This window comes from Astyanax mexicanus, chromosome 18 (genome assembly GCF_023375975.1).
Source record: "Astyanax mexicanus isolate ESR-SI-001 chromosome 18, AstMex3_surface, whole genome shotgun sequence".
Taxonomy (NCBI): Eukaryota; Metazoa; Chordata; class Actinopteri; order Characiformes; family Acestrorhamphidae; genus Astyanax; species Astyanax mexicanus.
The window spans coordinates 29568350-29593315 of NC_064425.1; the positions used below are offsets into that span (position 1 = coordinate 29568350).

General features: G+C 36.9%; 1 protein-coding gene across 1 annotated transcript in view; it reads left to right on the forward strand.

Annotated features, from left to right (window-relative positions):
• The first annotated feature begins 1126 nt into the window (after positions 1–1126).
• Positions 1127–24966, forward strand: part of gucy2f (guanylate cyclase 2F, retinal) — a 29732-nt gene continuing 5892 nt past the window's right edge. The window contains exons 1-13 of the mRNA XM_007229233.4: positions 1127–1703; positions 3594–4409; positions 8563–8864; positions 12508–12862; positions 15378–15462; positions 15558–15654; positions 16728–16850; positions 18101–18181; positions 18273–18449; positions 19180–19336; positions 19436–19585; positions 21844–21992; positions 24402–24565. Of these exons, the coding sequence (XP_007229295.3) occupies positions 3665–4409; positions 8563–8864; positions 12508–12862; positions 15378–15462; positions 15558–15654; positions 16728–16850; positions 18101–18181; positions 18273–18449; positions 19180–19336; positions 19436–19585; positions 21844–21992; positions 24402–24565 (2585 nt within the window). The 5' untranslated portion in view covers positions 1127–1703; positions 3594–3664. The remainder of the gene's footprint in view (positions 1704–3593; positions 4410–8562; positions 8865–12507; positions 12863–15377; positions 15463–15557; positions 15655–16727; positions 16851–18100; positions 18182–18272; positions 18450–19179; positions 19337–19435; positions 19586–21843; positions 21993–24401; positions 24566–24966) is intronic.

Consider the following 24966-nt stretch of genomic DNA (forward strand, 5'->3'; position numbering starts at 1 on the left):
TGTATAAAATAAATATGCAGCTTAATTATTTTTGGCATTTTTGTACATTTATTTACATATTTTGGGAATCAAAGAGAGGTAACACCAAGGGATGTCTGATGTATGACTAAAAGATGGATTTTTACTATTTCTATTTTAGTTTTTTACAGTTCCCCGAGAATAAAGTAGGTCACAGCAGTGACGTCAGTAAAAAGTTTCACACAGAATCATGTTTTAGATAACTGAAAAAAGTCAGTGTGCTCACAATCTTCAGAAAATATAAACACAGATATCAAGCAATGCCAAAACTGTGGTTTTAGTTTAAAAACAAGAGATTTTTTATATGTAGTGAGTCGACTTCTGGGGCCACAACTTGACTTTTTGAATAAAACTTGGCATTTGTTATTTATGATGTAAAAAAAAAAAAAAACAATGTTACTTAGCTCATAATATGGCACTTTTCACCTACTTATGTGGTGCCTGGAATACCATATAATTATAGCTATGTCATATTTTAATATAATAAAATAATTTAAATTAATACATAAATTAATTACATTTTTATTTCAATGGCAAATACCGTGTAGTGCAAAACTAAGCTTAATCCCTGATTGTGAAACTGACCCTTAAAGCAGAAGCTAGTTTTAGTTTTATAGTAGTGACTGCAGAATTTAAGGTGGAAAGGTAAATTTAAAGTTAAAGCAGCCTTCAGGTTCATAGTAACGACTGCAGAATTTAAGGTGGAAAGGGAAATATCAAGTTGATGCAGCCTTCAGGTTCATAGTAACAACTGCAGCAGTTAAGGTGAAAAAAAATAAAAATAAAGTTGAAGCAGCCTTTAGGTTCATAGCAATGGCTGCAGCATTTACGGTGGAAAGGAACATTTTAAGTTGGACACACATACATAAGTGGTTAAATGAGCACCAACAGTGTTTATTTAATACTCATATGGTGTTGACCTAACTAATACATTTTTTTTTTTTCAGAATTCTATAGGAAATTTGTTAAAATCCAATTTAAAAAGAAGAGTAAATGCCTCGTTCATATGTCCCAAGTGGTTCTCTTCATGAGTAAGGAAACCTCTGGGGCGTGAGTGTGGGCTTCTTCTGAAATCCTCTTATGCTGGGCCTCTATGGATTAGGTTCATGGCTCATGGTTACGTCTCAGCAAAGGGTCACTTTGAAAAGACTTTGTTTGAATGGTCATGAAAGATTTGGGACTATAATGAAAAGATTTCCCACCATTTTCTCCAAAAAAATGCATCTGCACCAAAATTTCCAACTCGTCAAAGACAAAGGAACAGAAGACAAGCCGATTTTAAGGTAAAGCTGAGCAGTTGTTCAAGGACATCATGAGGATTTTGTAAATGTTATGGAAATGTTAGTATGTGCATGGAAAAAGGCTACGTATGATAGCCAGATCATCAACCAGAGAGACAGACGTGAAAATGGTGCTGAGAGTAACTAAAACTGCGTACGAGTGGCGTTACTAGGGAGCTCTCCGGGGTGCTGAACTTGCTTCTCTGCTGAGTTACTGCTACATCACACCAGATCCAACCAGAGAGCTGAGGGACTCCATTCACTTCACACCTGCTTTATGATCTAAAACAAAGTTAAAGGGCTAAAAAGGAGCTTGAAAAAATGGTTCCCCATGGACCTGAAAAGGCAAATACGGAATGAAAATTAATCAACAGGATTGGATTTATATCCGGTAGCCCAATCATGGTAAGTACAATGTTTTTTTTTTTTTATATTAATTATTTTTATTAATTATAGACTGATGTGACACACATCAGTTTGTAAGGTCAGTATATGTATACATGTATAATACAATAATTTTATTTATTTATTATACAGTGATATGAGACTCACTGTGCAAGCTCACGTATTTAGAATATCATGAGTATTCCTTTTATCATGAGTATTTTTTTCCTTCATTTTTCTACTGGTTTAAATACATAGGTATGATGATGAAAAAAGCTTATGAGGTTTGGTTCCAACAGCTCTGAGATATATACATTTGTATGCTTATTGGAAATCTGGCAGTAAGGAAAATGCAAAAAAAGATTAAAAAAAATTATTTGATTGTCTGGTCAACTTTTTTGTTAATATAATTTGTTAATATAGATCCATTCCTGTATTTCTGGCCTACAACACGTTCCAAAAAGTTGGGACGGGGCAGTTTAATAAGGTTTAGGAATGAGGTAAAAAGAAATGATGATGTGATTTAGAACAGGTCATATCAACAGGTAATTGTAATCATGATTTGGTACAAAAACCATATTCACAAAATTGAAGAGCAAAGTTTTTGAAGAGCAAGAGAAATGAGGAGATAATCTCTGGTTGTAGCAAATGTGTGAAAAAAAAAATGATTGCAGTTCAAATATTGACACTTAAGCAAAGATTGGAAGCAATTTTTTTTTTATTTATGCCCCTACAATGAGTAATGTCATTGAATGATTCATGTAATTGTAGTGCATAAAGGGCCGTGGCACAAGCCTTAACTGAACCCCCTTGATCTCTAATTCCTCCGATGGCACTGCATCAAGAACCAGCGTTCAACAATACTGGATAGAACCACATGGGTGAGGGATTAATCAAGCAAACTTTTGTCAAGCAATGCAATAAGGAGTTTTATTAACTTACAAATACCACTTAAATTATTATTGTGCAAAGAAGAAGCCTTATGTTATCAACTTAATGTACTATGTCTAATGTCTATGGGTGCGAATCTCTCAGTGCCTGGCGATTTGATTTGGGGTCACGATAGGATTCAGAAACGATTTTTTGTTTTTCGAATCATCTATAAATTTTGTTTAAATGATGTGATTAAGAAGATGAAATGACAAATAGAACATTTATTTTTAAAAAATAATAATTTTAGATTCCTTACTGTTTTAAATAATTTTGCAATATTTCATACTTCATTTTTTGTATATTTTAAAAAATGTATTTTTAACTATATTGCATCGTGGCTACATTTTTTAAAACGTAACCTTAAATATTAAACATACACAACCTTAAATATTAAACATAAGACTGGGTCCAGGAGTCACAATCCGAAACCCTTTTTTAAATCGGTTTCGGGGCATTTTGATTTGATTCAGAATCGGCAAGTCTAGGAATCACAATTCTTTAAATAAATCATTTTTTTAGCACCCCTAGTACTGCCATCTACAAGTTCTAGGGTCTATCCATGCATTTTTCAAAAAGGCAATGCAAAATCACATGCTGCACACATTACAAACACATGGCTGTGGAGGAAGAGGGTATGGCCTTCCTTACATTCCCGACTTTACAAAGTGGTAAATGTTCTACCGTCCCAACTATTTTTGTATCATGTTTTGCAGGACTGAAATGCAGGAATGGATGTATTTTAACAAATTAAACATAAAATATCTTTGGCTGATACTGTCTGCTATCAAATAAAAGTAGAAAAAAACAATTTTTTTTTCCATAGATTTTTTACATGGGATTGTGACAATGTCTCATCAGACTTTTCTTTAAATTTGAAAACTTTTTTTTTTTACTCAGTATTAGCAATGTACAAAAACAAGGGATGTGCTTGTACATTACGTGTTTTGATGCACAGATGTAAATTTGTTATTTTTACAGGTGTGCTTCAATCTGGCATGAAAGGCTGTGGAGTGAACTCTACGTATCATAACGGATACTAAAAGAGGACAATGCACCATTTTCCTCTCCATTTCGGAGGTGCACTATGGGAGTTATCCAGCTATCCCTGTTGCCCCGTCCTGAGGAGCAAACACAGCCTTTCCACACTGCCGTTTTACAACATCACACTCTGGATCATTCTCGGGGTGCTTACGTTCCCGTGCTGTGTGCAATGCCTCATTTTTAAAGTTGGAGTGATGGGGCCTTGGACCTGTGACCCTGTCTTCTCCAAAGCGCTACCTGCAGTGGCGTCAAGACTGGCTATTAGTAGGATAAACGAGGACTACAGTATGGACTTGGGCTGCAAAATGGACTTTGTGGTGCTCCAGGAACCGTGTGAAACGGCAAAAGCACTGACGAATTTTGTATATCAGGAAAAGTCAGCTGATGCTTTTTTAGGGCCGGGAAACCCAGGCTACTGCAACGCAGCCGCACTCCTAGGCAAGAACTGGGATAAAGCTATCTTTTCTTGGGCTTGCATCAACTATGAACTGGATCGTTTTCAAGCCTTCCCAACTTTTGCCCGGACGTTGCCGTCACCAACACGGGTGCTCTTCACCGTGCTGAGACATTTCCGCTGGGCTAACGTTGGCATTGTGTCGTCTAATGAGGATATATGGATTGACACCGCTAACAAAGTGGCCAGCTCTCTAAGGAGCCAGGGGCTTCCCATAGGCATTGTTGCTTCTACTGGCAACAACGACACCGAGCTGGAGAGTGCACTCAGGTCCATCCAGAGTGCAGGGGCAATAAAAGGTATTGCACATTGCACAATCATGCAGACCTGCTGTACATACACTTATTTTAACACATTTTCCCTTAAACAAAAAACTCACACTGAAATCTACTTACTTTAAAACATTTGTTGGTTTTGTCAATGACAATTCTCCAACTTGTCTTATTCCTTATATTGTAACAGAATATTTTTATTTTTTGTACCATGTTTTTCGCCCTATAAGGTGCACTATCAATAATAAACATCTATTTTCTGGTCTGTTTTTATACATAAGGCGCACCGGATTATTAGGTGAATTATGCAACACTAGTAAGGAACAGGCGCGTCGCCAAGTCTCCCTTCTAATTCAGCAGGTCTCGCCGCTGGGGGGCGAGACTTGTAAAGCTAAGATAAGTTAAGTAAGCAAAACTGTAATTCTTAAAAAATATATATTTTAAAATAAAATAAGCGCTGGGTGTTAATCTACACAGATTTCTCTCCTGAAAGCTGCTTATTTGGGTGAGTAAATCGCTTCCGTTTATTTACAGTAAGCTTTACAGTAAGATTTACAGATTTACAGCCAACCACTAGCACTCCTGCTGCCTGACAGTGATACATTGAGGAACCCTGAATCTACTGGTAAGCTAGGGTCATTAGCTAGCGGTTGGTGCCACGTAGCTTGTTTTAACAGACTGATAATACCACAGAACAGTGAAAGAGCTATCACTTAGCGTGGTTAGCAGCTAATGCTAGTACTGCTCCAGTCTTGGTACTGGAGAAACTTCACTGAATCTTCTGTATAACGTTCGCAGAGTGGCTTTACTGCTCCTTACAACCTGACTGGTAAAAATTATACATAAGGTGGACCGGATTATAAAGTGCACTGAAGATTTTTTGGAAAATTAAAGGATTTTAAGTGCACCTTATAGTCCAAAAAATATGGTATTTTAGGACTGATATATTTAAATCTCTTATCTGTGTTCTGATTGGTCGCCCTCTACTGGAGCTTAATTTGGAAACAGATCTGAGCCCTTGCTGCCTTTGAGTCATGTCGTAAGCTCACATCCATGAGATGAGTGCACATTAACGCCTGCAGCAATCTTAGCAAAACTTAAGGGTTTCAATTAGCTCTGACTTTAGTAGATGACGATACAAAATGCTGATGTAGTCTTTTTTAAATGGTTATCTCTCAATTAAACAAATCAAATACATATATGCTACTAATATATCTACTGGATAATAATATCTCTCACCTAATGCACACTTTTTTTCACAAAAAAAAAATCAGTCGGTTTTATAATGAATTTTATCAGTCAGGTTGTAAGGAGCCGTAAAGCCACTCCATTGAAGTACAGCGTTATACAGGACTTTTAGTTTAGTTCTCCAGCATCAAGACTTGAGACTGGAGCAACGTTAGCATTAGCTGCTAACTGCACTAAGCGCAGTGAGTATTATCAGCCTGCTTGGTTGTATCAACACTGCTGGAGCAGTATTAGCATTAGCTGCTAAGCGCTGGGCCTTCTGCCGTTCAGAGGTGAGTATTATCGGACTGTAGCCTGCTGTTAACCCCGGCTAGCACTGCTGGAGCAGTATAAGCATTAGCTAACTGCAGCTAGCCCTAGTGGAAATTTGGAAATCTAACTAAATATACATAAACGGAAGCTCTTTACTCACCCAAATAAACAGTTTTTAGGAGAGAAATCTGTGAAAATTAACATCCAGCGCTCGTTTGACTTTAAAAGCAAACGTTTTTTTTAACAATGAAAGTTTTGTGTACTTAGTTTAGCTTTACAGGTTCAGCAGCAAGACCTGCTTATTTAGAAGGAAAACATGGCGACAGCCCTGTACTTACTAGTGTTGCATAATGCGCCTTATGTGTGAAAATAGACCGGAAAATAGACGTTTATTGATAGTGTGAAAAATACAGTATATTAGACCTGTGTTTGAAAAAAATAAATAAATAAAAAAAGATGCTGTTCCCTACCAAGGTATATGCTTCTGAGATGGACTTAATGAAAGCATTAAACACTCTCTATTGCTTTAGCCTAAATGTCTGGGGTTAAATTGTTGTAGGGTGAATAGGTGGGTATTTATATAAAGTTGAGTAAATACACAGATTTGGTGACGTGCATGAACTGTAGAGTTATCAGTTAATTACTATTATTACTATTTACATTTACACACAGTGCGTTTTTGCTATTGCCATTCATGGTGTATTAGGATTATGTTTTAGTAGAACATCATTACTAGGTCACTGGTCTCCTCCTCCTCTCCTGTTGCACCACATGATTAAGTAACAGGTCTTTCTGGAGCTGAATGAGGTGTATATAATGCAGGTGGACTAAAGGAGCTTAAGCTGGGAAACACTGAGTTACAGACGTATGCATTTCCGGGAGGGAAGACAGAATGGATGTGCCTCTTTCAGGCAGCTGCTAGGATGTTGCTGTAGTATTTCTGGTGCTCTTCACGGTCTTTGATAAGTGGTTGCTATGGTGTTGATAAGTGGATGATGCTGGAATGTGCTGTAGTGTAGCAAGGTGACTGCTGTGATATTGCAGGCAGTTGCAATGATGATATTATTGTTAGCTGGTTGCTTTGGTGTCTTAGGTGGTTGCTCAGTTGTTGCTAAGTGGTACCTCACATTGATGGTACCAGGATGTTTATACTGCGTTCATTCATATGGGAAAAAAAATCTTAAATAATCTGTTGTTAAATAAAAATTATGCTTCAGATAAAAAAGATGTATGTATGCTCACATCACACACTCACAATGAATAATGCAATTGCAGGACAATGGAATCTGGAACTCTGGAAATCTGAAATATAAGATAACAGAAAAAGGATATGCATTAGATAATGAAACTAACAACAATAATTAAATAATCATGATGCCTAGTTAAATAAGTTAACTGTATTCAATTAATTGCCAATACAATTTTTTTTGTAGCTTAATAGAGTAGTTTTAGCACAAATAAATGAAGATACTCTAATTATTCTTTGCAGAAAGGTTTTTAGTTGCAAAAGAAATATACATATATCTAGTGGCAGCTGTTTTCATAGGGCATTTCAAGTTGCATTGCATTGTACAGTTTTACAATGAGAAATTGTTAAACAGTTAATTATTCAATGATTTTATTATAAAATAAATACATTGACATTGAATTACATTGTTTAATAGATATTAATTGTTTGTTTACACCGGTAAATATTTGTCAAAATATTTATTTCATCGTAAATGTGCTGAAATGTTGACTGCTGCACTCTCTACATATGTTGTGTAGAAACAATCCTAAATGTGTCCATATTATATATAAAAGCATTAAATGTATTTAAAATCCTTTAATATTTTATCATTAAAAGGAAAAACCCAAAGTAGCAAGAGACATTGCACTTTGGTCACTTTTAGATTATATTTGGCTTTTTTTTTTATCAGTGGATCTAGTGATTACACAATAATGACAAAAAGATTATTGAAGTAAATATTATTTGTAAATTTGGCCAAATAAGTGTTACATTTGTTAATTTAGTGTAAAAACAAAACAAAAAGGTATTTCCTTTTATATTTAAATTGCACAGTTTTTGTATTGGCACTGTTGTGTAAATATATTATGATATTATATATTATTAACAAAAGTGCATTTCTGAAATAAATGTACACTTTATCCCATGAGAAACAAAGCAGATATTGATATTTACAATGATCAGATATCGGATATCAAGTTTTCAAAGATTTTGTTTATTGGTTGACTGTCTGACCACAATGTTGTGGGTAATGAGAGCAAGTTACTATTTCTTTTACTGCAAAGTTTGACTTTTACAGTGATTCTTTTTTTGTTTTTGTAGTGTGTGTCTAGCTGTAATGTTTTAATCATATATTGATAATCATATTTTAAAGTAGTTTATTTGCCACTGAAAACCTCAAACGTATGGCTATTGTAAAAAAAATAATAATTACATTATAAATTATAATGTATTTATTTATGTTCTAAAAAAAAAGCTGTAATATTCTGTATTTCTTTTACAGTAAATGACTATTTCTTTTATACACTAATAGTTATATACTGTAATCTTCCTCCACAGTGAATTATTGTCATTTTACAATCCTTTATTCGCAAATTTCCTGCTGCTAACTTACTATAAAATTTACAGGAAACTTCTCTTAAATGATGATGACCCTTTCTTTGTGTGTCACAGTCATCATCATGTGCATGCACTCTGTTCTGATTGGTGGGGAGCAGCAGATGAACTTCCTGCTGAAGGCCTATGACATGGGGATGACCAGCGGGAAGTACGTCTTCATGCCCTACGATACTCTGCTGTACAGCCTGCCCTACAGCGACACCTCCTACTTCACCATGCTGAACAACACCAAGCTACGCCAAGCCTACGACTCTGTTCTCACCATCACTCTGAACTCAGACCTGATGTCCTTCAACCAGGCCTTCAACATGGCCAAACAGCAGGAGGAGCTAAGCATTTTATACAGTCCTGAGCAGGTGAGGAAGGGCAGAGGGCAGAAGGTCCTATATACATATCACTACATCTACTTAAAACAATGCACTGCTTTCTAAGAAATTTGATATAGATAACTGCAGTCATGTTATCATTTTGTGGCTGGTGCTATGTTGTTTTTGCACATACTTGGTGTCCAGTGTTTAAGCAGAATTTCTCATCGGGGCAGAATGAATGAGCATTTTAAAAAATCGTCTCTATCACATTGTGTGGTAAATAGGGCTGGGTAGCGCTTAAAATGTTTCGATACCGGTACCAGCAGAGGTGGAAAAGGTACTGAAAAATTGTAATTAAGTAAAAGTACCTTTACTTTGCTAAAATTCTACTCAAGTAAAAGTAAAAGTACCCATCTAAAAATCTACCCAAGTAAAAGTAAAAAAGTACTCAAAAACATGAAATCATACAAAAAGAATGTTGGTCGGCGCATGCGCAGTGCCGTAAAGAAGCACATATCGATGGGCAGCAAAACTCGACCCCGGGCTACACAGCTGATTTACACAGCGTCTCTACCGCAACCCTAATAAACACTGCTGGGAAAACTTCAGCTGCGCTGCCATGGAGAACAAAACTCATTTTTTTTTAATTCAGACAATTTGTTGTTTTCCCCCCAGCATTTCATTTTTCCTCAGTAACGGGGAGTTTTCCAATGTAGCGAAGTAAATTACTTGTGTCAAAATGAACTTGAGTAAAAGTAAAATTACCTAATTTAAAAACGTTAAAAATTGCAAATTACTCATAAAATCTACAGTAAATGTAATTAGTTACTTTCCACCTTTGGGTACCAGTACGGTACTTTGAATTCGATACCGGTACCCAAACGGTACTTTTTTTTATACCATTTTCTTTATCGTGACAAAAAAAAACAAAACAATTAATTTATTTAACAGCCAACATGAATCATGCCTTAAGCATATCGACCATATTGCTTAACAGTTCTTTTTAAGAAAAATGAGCATGTCAGCCTTCTCTGGTGAAATTCTCGCTCTCTGCTGACTGATGGTTTCACCTGCGGTGGAAAAAATCCACTCTGATGGTGTAGAAGATGCTTAGATCGCTAGATACCATAGCTATCTAACTAGCAATATACGTAGTACTATTGTGCTAACATTAGCCAAATGCTTACCGGCTATTATATTATGTTATGATTTTTTGGGGGCGAAGCGAGAAAGGAGCACCGTAACTTACAAAGTTACCTGACTGTATTGCATCAGTGGTCAAAGATTTTGCAGTTTTCTTGAAGAAGATTAATTCCATGAGTCACAAGATGTTTCATCAGATTAGACGTTTTTCTCATTCTGGAAGTCAATAACTTGAGGCATTTGCTGCACCTGCAGCTGGTCTCAGACACTCTAATAATTTGTAATAAGAATTTTGCTAAATACAATCTAATGCAACTGTGCACTAAATTGACATCACAGGGGACCTGCAAAGTACGCTAGTAGGCTATTGGTGGTAATCTGAATTTGTCAATGGCCAGAATGAATGGGCTTTTCAAAAAATCGCCTCTGTCACATTCTGTAGTGAATAAATATCTTCAAAAAACTATATGTTTAATTCTTGACAGGGCTGTCAAGCCCTGGTCATATCATGTTTTTACAGCATATTACAGCACACCTGATCCAGCTAGAGAAGTAATTGACAAGCCATAGCTGAGGCAATCTGAGTGTGTTAGAGCTGGAAAACACTAAAACAAGCAGCACAGTGTTAGAACAGAACCCAGCTTTACCATTGTAGATAAGACGAGTGCTATTAGCATGTTTAATTAGAGAAGCAGATGGCTGTTTTATGCGCTATTATTTCGGCATGAGTACTAATCATATTGATTAACCAAGCTCAAATCAAATAATTTCATATGCTGTGCTGGTCTAGAGCTACTCATCCAGCCAGTTTACCTCCCAGCCATTCTGGATTTTACAGTGGGTTAGTAGTTATAGGTCTGTTGGTTATTGTGCAGTGGTTTGTTTATTTTATTAAGATTCTAATTAAGTTTATTATGCAGCAAAACAAATGAGAGAATACTGGTGTTTCTGGCTTGTTGTTTTAGTACATTAGGCCAAGTTAATCCTTTTATCACAGGTGGGAAGAAAGTGGGAAGAAAACCCACATTATGTGTTTTAGACTTTTCCCTTATTGGTTCTTCATCTAGCTAGGTTAGCTCTGTGGTTCTGGATTAACACTCTGCTGCTTGTTTTAGTGTTTCCCTGCTGTAACACACCCAACTCACCTCATCGAGGGCAGTTAGTTAATTATTTAGTTAGTCTGTAGTTCATTAGATGGATCAGATGTGCTGTAATTAGTATAAACCAGTGACTGTTTATAAACTATAAAATCTGCTGGGAAATGCTACTCCAGAAAAAGGACTAAAAACCCCTGAGCAGCTAATGTTCACTTTCTGTTCTGATCTGCCTTTTACAAGCTCTAAAAGTAACACAGGCTACACTGTATTTACTTTAGTATAATCTGTAAAGAAGTATAGTAATTCAAAAAGTAACAATATTAATTTGGTGCGCATTAGCTTAATTGTAGTATTTTTCTTATTACGACTTATTACGAATCTTGTAATTTATTGGATCCTGTGATGTTCAGGAGAAACATGTAAAGGATTTTGAAGATGTTTATTTCCTATAGAATGTGATAGAGACGTTTTTTTGAAAAGCCTATTCATTCTGGCCATTGAGAAATTCAGATTAGACATGGGACCCCAATGTAACCCGAGACTCTGAAAGAGCAGAAAAATCTGCTGGAGGGGGGAGGGGGCTTTTAAAGAAACATTGCACATATATCTTGTAATAAAAAATACAAATCTGAAAAGTGCCTAAAGATTTTCCTGGTTTTTATCATATTTTGATCATTACATAGTTGAATAGTTGAATAATTTTAAGTCGACAACAGGAGCTCCTTGTCAATCATAATCTACTGCAGCCAATCATCTTAACAGATCTTTCAAAAAAGGTGGACACTGGGGAGCAGCCAATCAGGTTATTATATTTTATTCGGAATAAAACAGTTGGTATCGGTATTGGTACTCGGTATCGGCCAATACCAGAAAAGCTGGTACCGGTATTGGTAAGGAAAAAATGGTATCGGTGCATCCCTACAAAACACAGAGCTAACACACACAGTCTGAGAATGCATGCATTGTAGTATTGTAGTAAAGTAAAAGACGACAGTGACAGATTGGGTGGGCTTCTGGCAGGAGGGGGTTGACTGGATTGTGTGTGTAAAACATGCATTAGACTTTTGCCATGATTTCATGAAGTTTACATGACTCATGATTTTATAATGCAGCTAAAATTTGAAACATCTCTCTTTACATGCACTTTATTCACTCCTGTTAAAGAAAGCTGTTGCCAGTTCAATCTGCATAATTTACAGTCTCAGGCTCAGCAAACAAAAACATGTTACCTGTGTGAAGATTTCTCATTATCCTAATTTTAAATATCTTTTTTTAATCAGATAATTGATTCTGTAGTCATTAATAAGATGTTTGTCTGCCGACAAAGAAAATAGAGCTTATTTTATCCAGTCTGTCTATTGTACTTTACTCTAATTTATTTAATGTCTTTAAATTGTAATTGATAAATGATTATCTTTTTCTTGTAGTAATTAATTTCTGCTGTATTTCAGGTTTCTCCACTTTTTGGCACAATTTACAACGGGATGTACCTCATTGCCAGAGCTATAAACAACGCCAGGAGAGCTGGCCAGTGGCTCTCAGGCAGCAACCTGGCCCTCTACACCCGGAACGTGACATTTACCGGCTTCAACCAGAACATCACCATAGACAGCCAAGGTGAAGGACAGACGAACTATGTGATTCTGGACACTGACGGCTGGGAGACCAACCTGTACCTCTGCTATCTGGTAGACCTGGGCTCAGACATGGTGCGCTTTGCTGGCAAGTCCATTAACTACCCGGGAGGTTCCCCTCCCCCTGCTGACTCCAGCTGCTGGTTTGATCCCAATGCCATCTGCACCGGAGGTACGAGAATATGGGCAGATTTCTGCTCTAGCATGGTGTTGGTGATGAATGCAGGGTTGATAATAAATCAAATGTTTCCCAAAGGTTTGAGATTGAAGGGAAAAATAAAGAGACAAAAATCATTAGTAGAACACTAATTAATATATCCCCACAACAATCATCAAGAGTTACAGCATGTTATTCGTTGTGTTTTATGGTGGGACCAGATAAAGAATAAACAGGATTAATAATCTTATAATCTGATAATCTTATAATTCCCCCTGGACACTTTTACTACCCTGCTTTAATTTGTGGATAGGGATGTATTGTTTTTTGAGGATGTGTTTATGAGTGAATGGACAGGTGGATGGATGGAAAAATGGATGGGTGGGTAGATGGATGTATGGACAAAGAATAGGTGAAAGGATTGGTAGCTGGGTGGAGGGGTATATAATTAAATGGGTGTGCAAAAATGCATGTGTGGGTAAATAGATGGATGTATGGATAAATGATAGGTGAAAGAATTGCTAGATGGGTAGGGAGTATGTGAGAAAAAGGATGGATAGATAGGTGGATGGGTGTACAAACTCCATAGGTGAATTAGTGGATGGATGGATGGATGGGTGATGTAAGAATAGATGTGGGTAGATGAATGCATGGATAAAGGACAGATGGAAGGATTGGTAGATAGGTGGATGGGTGGACACAATTTATGGATGGATGGATGGATAGTTAGAGGATGCATGGATAAATGGATGGATGGATATATGGGTAGTGCAAGAATGGATGTAAGGGTAGATGGATGTATGGATGAAGGATAGGTGGAAGGATTGTTAGATGGATGGGGTATATGAATAAATGGATGGATAGATAGGAGGATGGGTGGACAAAATCTATAGGTGAATGAATGGATGGATGGATAGTTAGGGGATGCATAGATAAGTGAATGGATGCATAGATGGATGGATAAATGGGTGGATGTAAGAATGGATGTGTGGGTAGATTGATGCATGGATAAAGGATAGGTGGAAGGGTATTTGAATATATGGATGGATCGATGGATGGTTAGATAGATGGACGGGTGGAAAAAATCCATAGGTGAGTGGGTGAATGGAGAAAAATGGATGAATGGATAGATGGTTGGATGGGTGAATTAGTGGGTAGATGAGTAAATAGATGGATTGGTTGATTCATGGATAAATGAATGTTTAGCTGTATATAGTGTGTGGGTGGATGGATGGATGGATGGATGGATTGGTGGGTAGATAAATAGCTGGCTGTCTGACTACCTGCCTGCCTGGATGGATGGATGAAGCATTTGAGGGGTGAATTGGTTGATGGATGAATCGGAGGGTGTATAAATAGCTAAATAATTTAGATGTTTGGAAGGATGGATGATTACATGGATAGTTGGATGGATAGGTGGGTGCATATAGTAGAGCAGTGCTAATCGGTACAACAGTAACTGTCTTTATTAATCAGTTCAGCAGCAGAGTCTGCTCTATCCCAGTTATAAGGTGGCTCATTATTTCAAGTTTAATGTAGTAGTGGGTAAAAATGACCTGACTGCCGCTGGCATCTTTCTTTATTAGTTTGTTAAGTTTGCTTGCACAATTTGTAATTCTGTTGCCTCATCTCCCACCAGCATATAATAGAGCACAGACAACGACAGACTAGAAAAGAAGTCAGCACAGATAGTGCTGGAAATCAGAATACTTAAGATATTCAACTATTCAACAATTAAATAAATATTTTTTACTTACTAGCATTAGGATGTGGCGTCTGTTAATCTGTTTTAAGTTTGCTGTTGCACAGGATCAATTCCATTTGTACATCAAAGCTGTATGCAGTTTCGTTTCAATTTTGCAAATTTCTCAAATGTATAGCATACAAAATGTCAAACATCCATTCGAATAGGCACTGACATGTCAAAAGTCAATGGGCAGCAACTATTATTGTGTCCCATGACGCTGCATTGACCTATGGGATATGTATGTGGAGTCACGAGAACAATTCTAGCCAGACACCACCAATCATGATGATTACCACCCAATGGTGCTGCACATGGTGGGTGGTAATGCCTTCTGTTTCTTAATCTCGGTACACGACAATAAAAATTTGGCTCCTGCTAACAGGCCTCGCTCAAACCCACATAATAATAATTTACATGGCCTTGCCATGAGCACGCTGTCTTGTGTTCAGCCTCACTCACAAGATAACACCTTAAAGCTTATACAAGTGTGGCCGTTCCCAAGCTGTCTCCTAGGGGAACAAATCGTGATTGATTGACTGATGTGCTATCCCATAACTTTTGGCATGTCAGAGTATAGCAGCACTATCTTGCATAAACCTGTGCAAATGGGAAAGGAAGTAACTCAACTGTCTCAACTTTCAGTAAAAATCTACGTAAAATATGATTTCAGTCAATTCAAATATGTGGACCAAATGACAGCCCAAAATTTTTCAGGCATATGTATTATTTCTGAATGTAATTTTTCCCGCTCATTAACTAATCTGTTATTTCCTGTTGTCCTAGGTGTGGAAATAGTCTATGTCATCATAGTTTTTGTGATTGTCTTCGTTTTTGCGGTCAGTGCCGTTGGGATAAGTCTGTTCATAAGGTAACTTTTTCATTCATAACATGCATTTTTAATGTGATACATATATTTAGGTCCAGCTTATGATTTGTGTGCTTGTGTATGTGTTCTTTATACAGGAGGAGAATCCAACAGATCCAGTTTGTGAAAGGACCCAATCGGATCCTTCTTACTCTAGAAGATCTGACCTTCATCAACCCACAGTTAAGCAGACAAGTACATGCACTGATTTTCTGATTCCATTTAACTAATAAAATAATAATTACACTCTTGGACAAATAAAATAACATACCAAGGAATTGTTATATTGAATGTAATGATTAATACACTATTAGAGGGAAAGTATATGTTTATTAGGGAAACTGTAAAACTGAAAGGTAACTGTAGTGTTATGTTGGGATATATATTTCTAACCTGGATACAAGACAAGACTGTCTTGGAGTAGCGTTAGCATTAGCTTAGCTAATAGCGCCCTGGCTTACCAGAAAACTCAGGGTTCCTCAGTGGAGCGCTAGCAGTTAGCCACTAATGCTAATGCTTCAGAAAAAAACATGAATCTATGCTTACAGTAAATAAATGTAGGGTGTAGATTAACACCCAGCGCTCGTTTGACTAAAAGAAAGTCTTTTTTTATTATAGTTTTGCTTACTTAGCTTGGTTTTACCTCATTTAGTTACCTACCCTCCACCACCACCCAGCGGTAAGACCTGCTGAATTAGAAGTTCCTTATAATGTCTCTTAAAATGCGCCTTTTAATCCAGTGCCCCTTATTTATGAAAATAGACCAGAAAATAGATGTTTATTGATAGTGTGCCTTTTAATAAGGTGCGCCTTATAGTGCAAAAAAATACAATTGAGTTTTTAGTGTGTCAGATTTCAAAGAGAACCTGGATTCGTTGTTTAAGATGATACGAATCCAGTCTGTAGCAGTCCAGGTTTCTTGTTCACTACACAGAAAATGACAGGCAATTTGTTAAAACATCCATTGTGCTTTTCGTAGTCCAATGATGGGTGCCCTCTCAAAGTCTGTCAACTGGACAAAATGTCTTTAAGAGTGTCATAGTGGTATGTCTAGCAGTCAACAATCTCTCACCAAGAGGTGCACTACTTTACCAAAACATTACAGCCTTTTATGATTATGACAAGACCATTTATATCTGCATGAGCTTTGCAGCTGTGTGGGGTATGTTATCTTTTTGTCAATGGGTGTATTACTATGCTGTTGTTCTTTACTTGTTCTGAAGAATATTTTACTCTAACTACCCTTGCATTTTGCTGTGTCTTGTTAGAAAATCACACTAGAAGACCTCAGCGACTCCAAAAGTCTACTTGATGAGAAGAGCGTGAGATCGCACTCTGTGAACAGCCTCGCAACAGCAACACATGAGAACTCTAATGTGGCTGTATATGAGGTAAAACTCCATACATAGCACAGCAATACAGTGTATCTTCTGCTTTGGGTTTTCAGAATGAATAAATGAACAAATTAATGAAGTTCAACTTATGTAGTGCCTTTCTCAAGGACGTTTTACAATTTACATGTGTTACACACAGAGGTGAAAAAAGTACTGAAAATTTTTAATTAAGTAAAATTACCTTTACTTTGCTAAAAATCTACTCAAGTAAAAGTAAAAAAGTACTTAAATTACAATGTACTTTTACTGAGTAAAAGTTACATAGTCACTTTTATTTATTTGATGTTAAAAAGTACAGCAAATCATAAATAATAAATAAATAATGTTAAAAAGTTAAAAGGTTAAGAAGTTATGGTCATATAGGTGACTATAAACTGTATTTTTATAGTTTAAAAGTTCATTATTATTTTTTTAACTTGCCATTGCTGTGCTTTAACTGCTATTTACATTTTTTTTAACATCCAATCAGATGTTCCTAATAAATTATTATGGGAATTATTATGAAAAACATTAAAAACACACAAAAAAAAATGTTGGTCGGTGCATGTGCAGTGCCGCAAAGAAGCACATATTGATGAGAAATGTTTTTTTTTTTTTAATTTAAACTATTTGTTTTTTTTCCCAGTATTTTATTTTTTACTCAGTAACGGGGAGTTTTCCAATGCAAAGTAAACTTTTTGTGTCAAAATGTACTTGAGTAAAAGTAAAATGACCTATTTTAAAAACTACTTAAAAAATTACAAATTACTCATAAAAATCTACTTAATTACAGTAATGTAATAAATGTTATTAGTTACTTACCACCTCCGGATACACACAACCGTTCATACTCAGCACTCATCCACACACCGGTAAGAAGCAGCAGCCAATAGTGCACAGCGTACTCTTAACCGGAAACAACCGTCCACCCGGAAGACTGCATCGGACACTACAGCATTTACCCAGGACAGCCACTTAATACATGCATACCACACACTACACCAGATCAGTTTTGGAGTATTAATTTTTTTTCTGGCCAATTTACCTGATCTACATGTTTTTTGGACTGTGGGCGGAAACCAGAGTCCCCAGAGGAAAACCATGCAGACACAGGGAGAACATGGAAACTCCACACAGATAGGGACTTGAACCCAAGACCCCAGTTCTGGGAGGCGAACATGCTAACCACTAAGCCACCAACATGTGCCACCCACATTTTAATGTTTTGTAGGTTTTGGGAATCATAACTAAGGCCATTGTTTCCACAGGGTGACTGGGTGTGGTTGAAGAAGTTTGAAGAGGGCCAATTCAAGGAGGTCAAACAGAGCACCACCAAAATATTTACGAAGGTAAAATCTGCAGCAGTATCTTAAAAATCTTAACCCTAAGCAACCACAGCAAAGAACCATATTTTTAAAATGTACATTTCTACATTTTCAGATGAAGGATCTCCGGAATGAGAATGTTAACCCATTTCTGGGGTTCTTTTCTGACTGTGAAATGTTTGCTGTGGTTACTGAGTACTGTTCAAGAGGAAGTCTACAGGACCTGCTGCGAAATGATGATGTTAAACTGGACTGGATGTTTAAGTCATCTTTGCTTCTGGACCTCATCAAGGTGAGGTGGTGTCTATCCTTAATTTGTATGTTCTTTAATGTCACTCTGCACTATTTCCATTGATCTATTCATCATGACTATGCTGGTGCCATTTCTGTCCCCAGAAAATGACATGTATAAATGTGAACACAAAATAACTTTAAAATACATTTTATCATTAAGCATAGTGTCTTGTACATTGACCTAAGTGCTAAATTCAAAAGAGGACAAATTGTTGGTGCACATCTTGCTGGCGCATCTGTGACCAAGACAGCAAGTATTTGTGATGTATCAAGAGCCACGGTATCCAGGGTAATGTCAGCATACCACCAAGAAGGACCAACCACATCCAACAGGATTAACTGTGGACGCAAGAGGAAGCTGTCTGAAAGGGATATTCGGGTGCTAACCTGGATTGTATCCAAAAAACATAAAACCACAGCTGCCTAAATCAGCAGAATTTAATATGCACCTCAACTCTCCTGTTTCCACCAGAACTGTCCATCACCACAATAAATTATTGTGGTCTAAAACCAAGTGTTTCAGTTTCATTGTCTAAACCCTGTAGGTGAAGCTGATGATGCTGGTTGACTAGCATGATCAACCTTTGTCAAATTGGTTGCCTATTTTGGTCAAGCTAAACCACCAAACAGACACAAAAAACTGTACTTTACTGGTAAATATCCATTTTGAGTTCTCCAGACTGTGTTTGTAACAGGGAATCTTTGACATGTTTTGATTTTCCAAAAAGGGAATGAAATACCTTCACCACAGAGAATTCCCTCATGGGCGGCTGAAGTCACGTAACTGTGTAGTGGATGGAAGATTTGTCCTGAAAATAACGGATTATGGTTTCAATGAGCTTCTCGAATCCCAAAAAGCTCCAAGGAAGGAGTTTCCACCAGGAGGTATGATCCACATAAATATCGGACATAAAATTCCCAAAACGATATAATTCTTCTGTCCTAAACTCAATCTCATGACTTTATTATGTCCTTGCTCCTCAGATCTGTTTTGGACAGCTCCAGAACTTCTCAGAGACCCTGAGAGCTCACGAAGAGGGACGTATAAAGGGGACGTGTACAGCTTCGCCATCATACTCCAAGAGGTGGTCGTCCGTGGACCTCCATACTGCATGCTCGGATTGTCTGCTGAAGGTTAGTCAAGGAAGGACAAGACAATCATTTCTGATGATGAAATGTCGCACTGTTGTTCTACAAATTAAGCTAGACCTTTTGCCTTTATACTAACCTTAGGTACAGCAACTTTGCATAAATGTTACTTATATTGTTGGCTTTCAATGTGCATGACTTTTATTTAAAAAAAAAAGAGAGCACAACTTTACTGTCCAACCAGGAGCTTGGTAAAAAATAAAGTAGAAAGTAGTAAAGTAGCTCATGGGTCTTCCTCTGGGTTTGAATGATCTAATTACAAATTAAAGTGTAAGATGAGGTTTATTTTGTAATAAATCATAAGTTATTGATGTTACATTATAGAACTAGAACTTGGCAAAGCGGCTTAACACCAAAATATCTACAGCATTTGTAGTAAAATATAGCTAAACCGTTTTTATAGATTTTGTGTAAAGTTCCCATTTTCGGCACATTAAGCAACACTAGTAAGGATGCCTACATTGAAGTGAGCAAGGGCGTCACCATGTTTCGCTACTAATAGGGAAGCTAAGGAAACATGTAACACTGTAATTCTTTAAAAAAAAAAAACATTTTATTTCAAAGTCAAATGAGCACTAGATGTTAATCTACACAGATTTCTCTCCTAAAAAAAGTTTATTTGGATGAGGAAAGCACTTCCGTTTAATTAAAGTAAGTTTAGAATTCCAGTATTTTGTCTGAGAATGAGTTTCTCCAGCACTAAGTGAAGTTTCTCCAGCACTAAGGCTGGGTGCAGCAGCATTAGCATAATCCGCTAAAAGATAGCGCTAGACTGAGGAATCCTGAGTGTTCTGGTAACCCATTGTGCTATCAGCTAGCGGTTCGGCCCACAAAGCTTGTTTTAACACGACAAAGATTCAGACTACAGTTCTTTATACTCGCCTCTGAACAGTGAAGAAGCTAGCACTGCGGTTAGTGCTAATGCTGCTGCACCCAGCCTCAGTGCTGGAGAGACTTCACTGAAAACTCACCCTTATAAAGCTGTACTTCAGAGTAATGGCTTTGATGCTCCTTAATACCTGACTGATAGAATTCATACTTAAGGCACACCGGAATCTCATGCTTTCTTACACTGACACGCCACATATTATGGGAAGGGAAACAGTATTGTGTCCCATGACTTTTGCCACATTCTCTGCAAGCTATAGAATACTGCGCTGACCTGTAGGATATGAGAGTGGAGCATTCTGCATATTGAATATAGATGTGAATCGCTTTTCTGTATAAATTCTAGCCAGACACCGCCAGTCATAACAATACAGGTCATTAACAAGTCTTAAAATCTGGGTTATTAAGGTCTTAAATTGTCTTAAATTTACTGTAATTTTGTCTTAGGTATTACATTTTCAGACAGTGTGTTTAATGCTGGAGGGTAAGCACATGTTAACTTTAGCGATGAGTTAGCTATTGTTACCGGGGCGAGAACTAAGGTTAACAGAGAGCTAGCTGACATACTAAAGTTAGCAGTGAGTTAGCTAGCTACATTATGGGGTAGAGAACTACAGTTAGTGGAGAGATAGCTAACATAATAACATTAGCGTCAAGCTAGCTAACATGCTAACATAACGTTAGCAGCTAGTTTTCTACATTACCAGAGAGATAACTAAGGTTGGTGGAGAGATAGTTAACATTAGCAGTGAGCTAGCTAACATAATATTGTTTAACAGTGAGTTAGCTATGTTTCTAGGGAGAGAACTAAGGTTAGAGATCTAAGAGCTAAATAACATTACGGAGAGTTAAAAAAAAAAAGTATAAATGGGAAACGTTATGTTTTTATTTCCAATTAAATAAATTATTTTCTACCAATGTTCTACCAATGTTCTACCTACATTATGACTACATTTGTGGGTCTTAAATGATATTTATTGCATTTAAAGCATTATTTATTCATTATATTTTGACAGTTGTAGATTTACTTTATTTTTCTATACTTTATATTACTATTACAATTATGATATTCAGTAATGTTCCTTATTAAACATGAAAGCTTGTTATGTAATGATTAAATAGAAATCCTCAAGATTAAGGGATGTAATGTCAGGCAGAAAATTGACAAAAATCCTGTCCTGTTTAAGGAGGGCAAATTCAATGTGCTTTAAAGGTATGTTAAAAAAAAAGTTTTCATGCGATGTCCTAATTTGTTCACTAATTTGTTTGACTGTACATATTGTATGTGATAATAGAAGATATAAAATTCTTTATGTTTGTAATACCCAATGCATTTTTTCATCTTTTTTATTTAGAGATCATCAGGAAGGTGAAGAAGCCTCCACCGATGTGCAGGCCTACAGTAGCTCCAGACCAGGCTCCACTAGAGTGTATCCAGCTGATGAAGCAGTGTTGGAGTGAACAGCCTGACAGGAGGCCTTCCTTCGATGAGATATTTGATCAGGTTGAGTTATTTTATTTCATATCATCACACTGATTGGTTAAACAGGAAAGACTGTATGTTATACGGTATGGTATATGCTAGGCCTGGACAATAATTCGATAACGGTATTTATCGCGATAAGAAATGTTTCAATAACGGTGATATCATTTTTGTGTCATATCGATATGTATTATTTACAGAAACACGGCTCAGCTGCGCTCCGTTCGGCCCCTAAAATCTCTCGCGCTGAAACTCGCGCTGAAAATCTCTCGTGCTGAAATCTCTCGCGCTGAAAATCTCTCGCGCTGAAGCTCGGCCGCGCTCCGGTCAGCATCTAAAATCTCTCGCGCTGAAACTCGGCCGCGCTCCGGTCAGCGCTCCGGTCAGCATCTAAAACCTCTCGCGCTGAAGCTCGGCCGCGGTCCGGTGAGCATCTAAAATCTCTCGCGCTGAAACTCGGCCGCGCTCCGGTCAGCGCTCCGGTCAGCATCTAAAACCTCTCGCGCTGAAATCTCTCGCGCTGAAGCTCGGCCGCGGTCCGGTCAGCATCTAAAATCTCCTTTTAGAATCTCCTAAATTTCTTTATTCTGGCTGAAACACTTTTGTAGTTTATGTTATATCTAAGTTATTTATAGTTATAAAAGCCTACAGGTTTGCTTATTTGACTGTGATATCATGTTCCTTTTATGTATATACAGGCTTTTTTTCCTTATCCTGGTTGAAGCACTTTTGTTTTGATCTGTTAAATTTGTTTACGGAAGAATAAGAAGCTTTGCCTCTGTTGTAAATGTAAAGTTATTTATATTGGTAATATGTACAGTACAGGCCAAAGTTTGGACATACCTTCTTATTCAATGCGTTTTCTTTATTTTAATGACTCTTTCATTTCATGACGCATTGAATAAGAAGGTGTGTCCAAACCTTTGGCGCATTGAATAAGAAGGTGTGTCCAAACCTTTGGCTTGTACTGTATATAGGTTATAGGCTTGTGTTTGACAGAGATGTCATGTTTTTATTTTGCTATAAGTGATTAAAAGTGATCATTGGTTTATTTTGACCATTTTTTATTTCTAAAGTATTATATAGTTTTTGTGAAAGGAGGCTTTAAAGACTTAAGTTTTTCTTAGGCCTTCAAAATATTTATGTCGATATCGAAATTATATCGTATCGACCGAAATTATGGAATATATCGTGATATAAATTTTGGCCATATCGTCCAGCACTAGTATATGCACATGCACTGTCTGGGCTCTGAGGATTACAACAGTAAACACATAATACTGAAGGATAGAAGAGCTTTTCCAGCACACTATTTCACACATTTCTTAGCACCCTATGCAGTAATGTGTGGGAGGCCATGTGAAACACTTCAAATGCTTTGGAGGAAGGTGTGTGCAGTTTATTTTTCTCTGCTTTGTGCTGCTGTCAGGTGATTTCTTGGTCATTGTTAGGAGAAAAGTGGCAAATTGTTACTGTCAGAACAAAATCTTAAACCAATCAGTCATAACAATAAAACCACCGACAGGTAAATAACATAATTTATATGGTTACAATGGTACCTGTCAAGGGATGAGATCTACAGTATATATTAGGCAGCAAATAAACAGTAATTTCTTGGTGTTGATGTGTTAGATGGAGGAAAATGGGAAAGAATCTGATACACTGTGACAAGTGCCAATTATTGCAGTATTGCAGTGGTCTGTACCTACCAAAATTGTTCCAAGGAACAAAAACTGAAACAGCAATAGCATCTTTCCACCACAGATTTTTTAGATTTCATACCTTAGTTTTTGCAAGGTATTAAAAACAGTCCATGAAGGCCTTTCTACTAGATTTTGAAGCATTGCTGTACTTATTAAGAGACCACTTCAGTTTCTGAATCAGTTTCTCTGATTTAACTATTTATAGGTATATGTTTGAGTAAAATGAACATGTTGTTTTATTGTATAAACTACGGACATTTCTCCCAAATTCCAAATAAAATATTGTCATTTAGAGCATTTATTTGCAGAAAATGAGAAATGGCTATAATGATAAAAAAGATACAGAGCTTTCAGACCGTAAATAAAGTAAAGGAAAAAAAACAAGTTCATATTCATAAAGTTTTAAGAGTTCAGAAATCAATATTTGGTGGAATAACCCTGGTTTTTAATCACAGTTTCATGCATCTTGGCATGTTCTCCTCCACCAGTCATACACACTGCTTTTGGACAACTTTATTCCACTCCTGGTGCAAAAAATCAAGCAGTTCAACTTGCTTTGATGGCTTGTGATCATCCATCTTCCTCTTGATTATATTCCAGAGGTTTTTTAATTTAGTAAAATAAAAGAAACTCATATTTTTTTAAGTGGTCTCTTTTTTTCTAGAGCTGTATATTTCTAGGCAACAGTACTAAAGTATGTTTCATGCTTCTGTCTCTCGTATCACAGTTCAAGCTGATAAACAAGGGCAAGAAGACCAACATCATAGACTCTATGCTGCGCATGCTGGAGCAGTACTCCTCCAACCTGGAGGATCTGATTAGAGAGAGGACAGAAGAGCTGGAGGTGGAGAAACAGAGGACGGAGAAACTCCTGACAGAAATGCTGCCTCAGTAAGACCCATTTAATTAACCTACATCAATGATATGCTAGTTTATGCTAGTAGGGACACAGTCCAGGTAAGATTTAAGTTAAACATATGCTGACTGGAAGGCGACAGGAACTAGTGTCATGTCTTATGACTTTTATCATGTACCAAAGAAGCTAAATAATGCATTGATTTCTATCAGAGTGATCACTTAGTTTGATCTTATTGCACTTGTTTAAGCCCAAAACAGGCCGAAAAAAACTGAGGTTGAACAAACTTGCATTGATTGCATTTTTTTGTATAAAGTTAAGTGTTGCTGGTATTTGAAAAACTTTATTTTTTAGTGTAAAGTTGAGTAGCTATTAGTGCTGCTAGTTTTGAAACACAGTTAATGTTAAACATATAAAAAAAATCTTTATTAAGTTA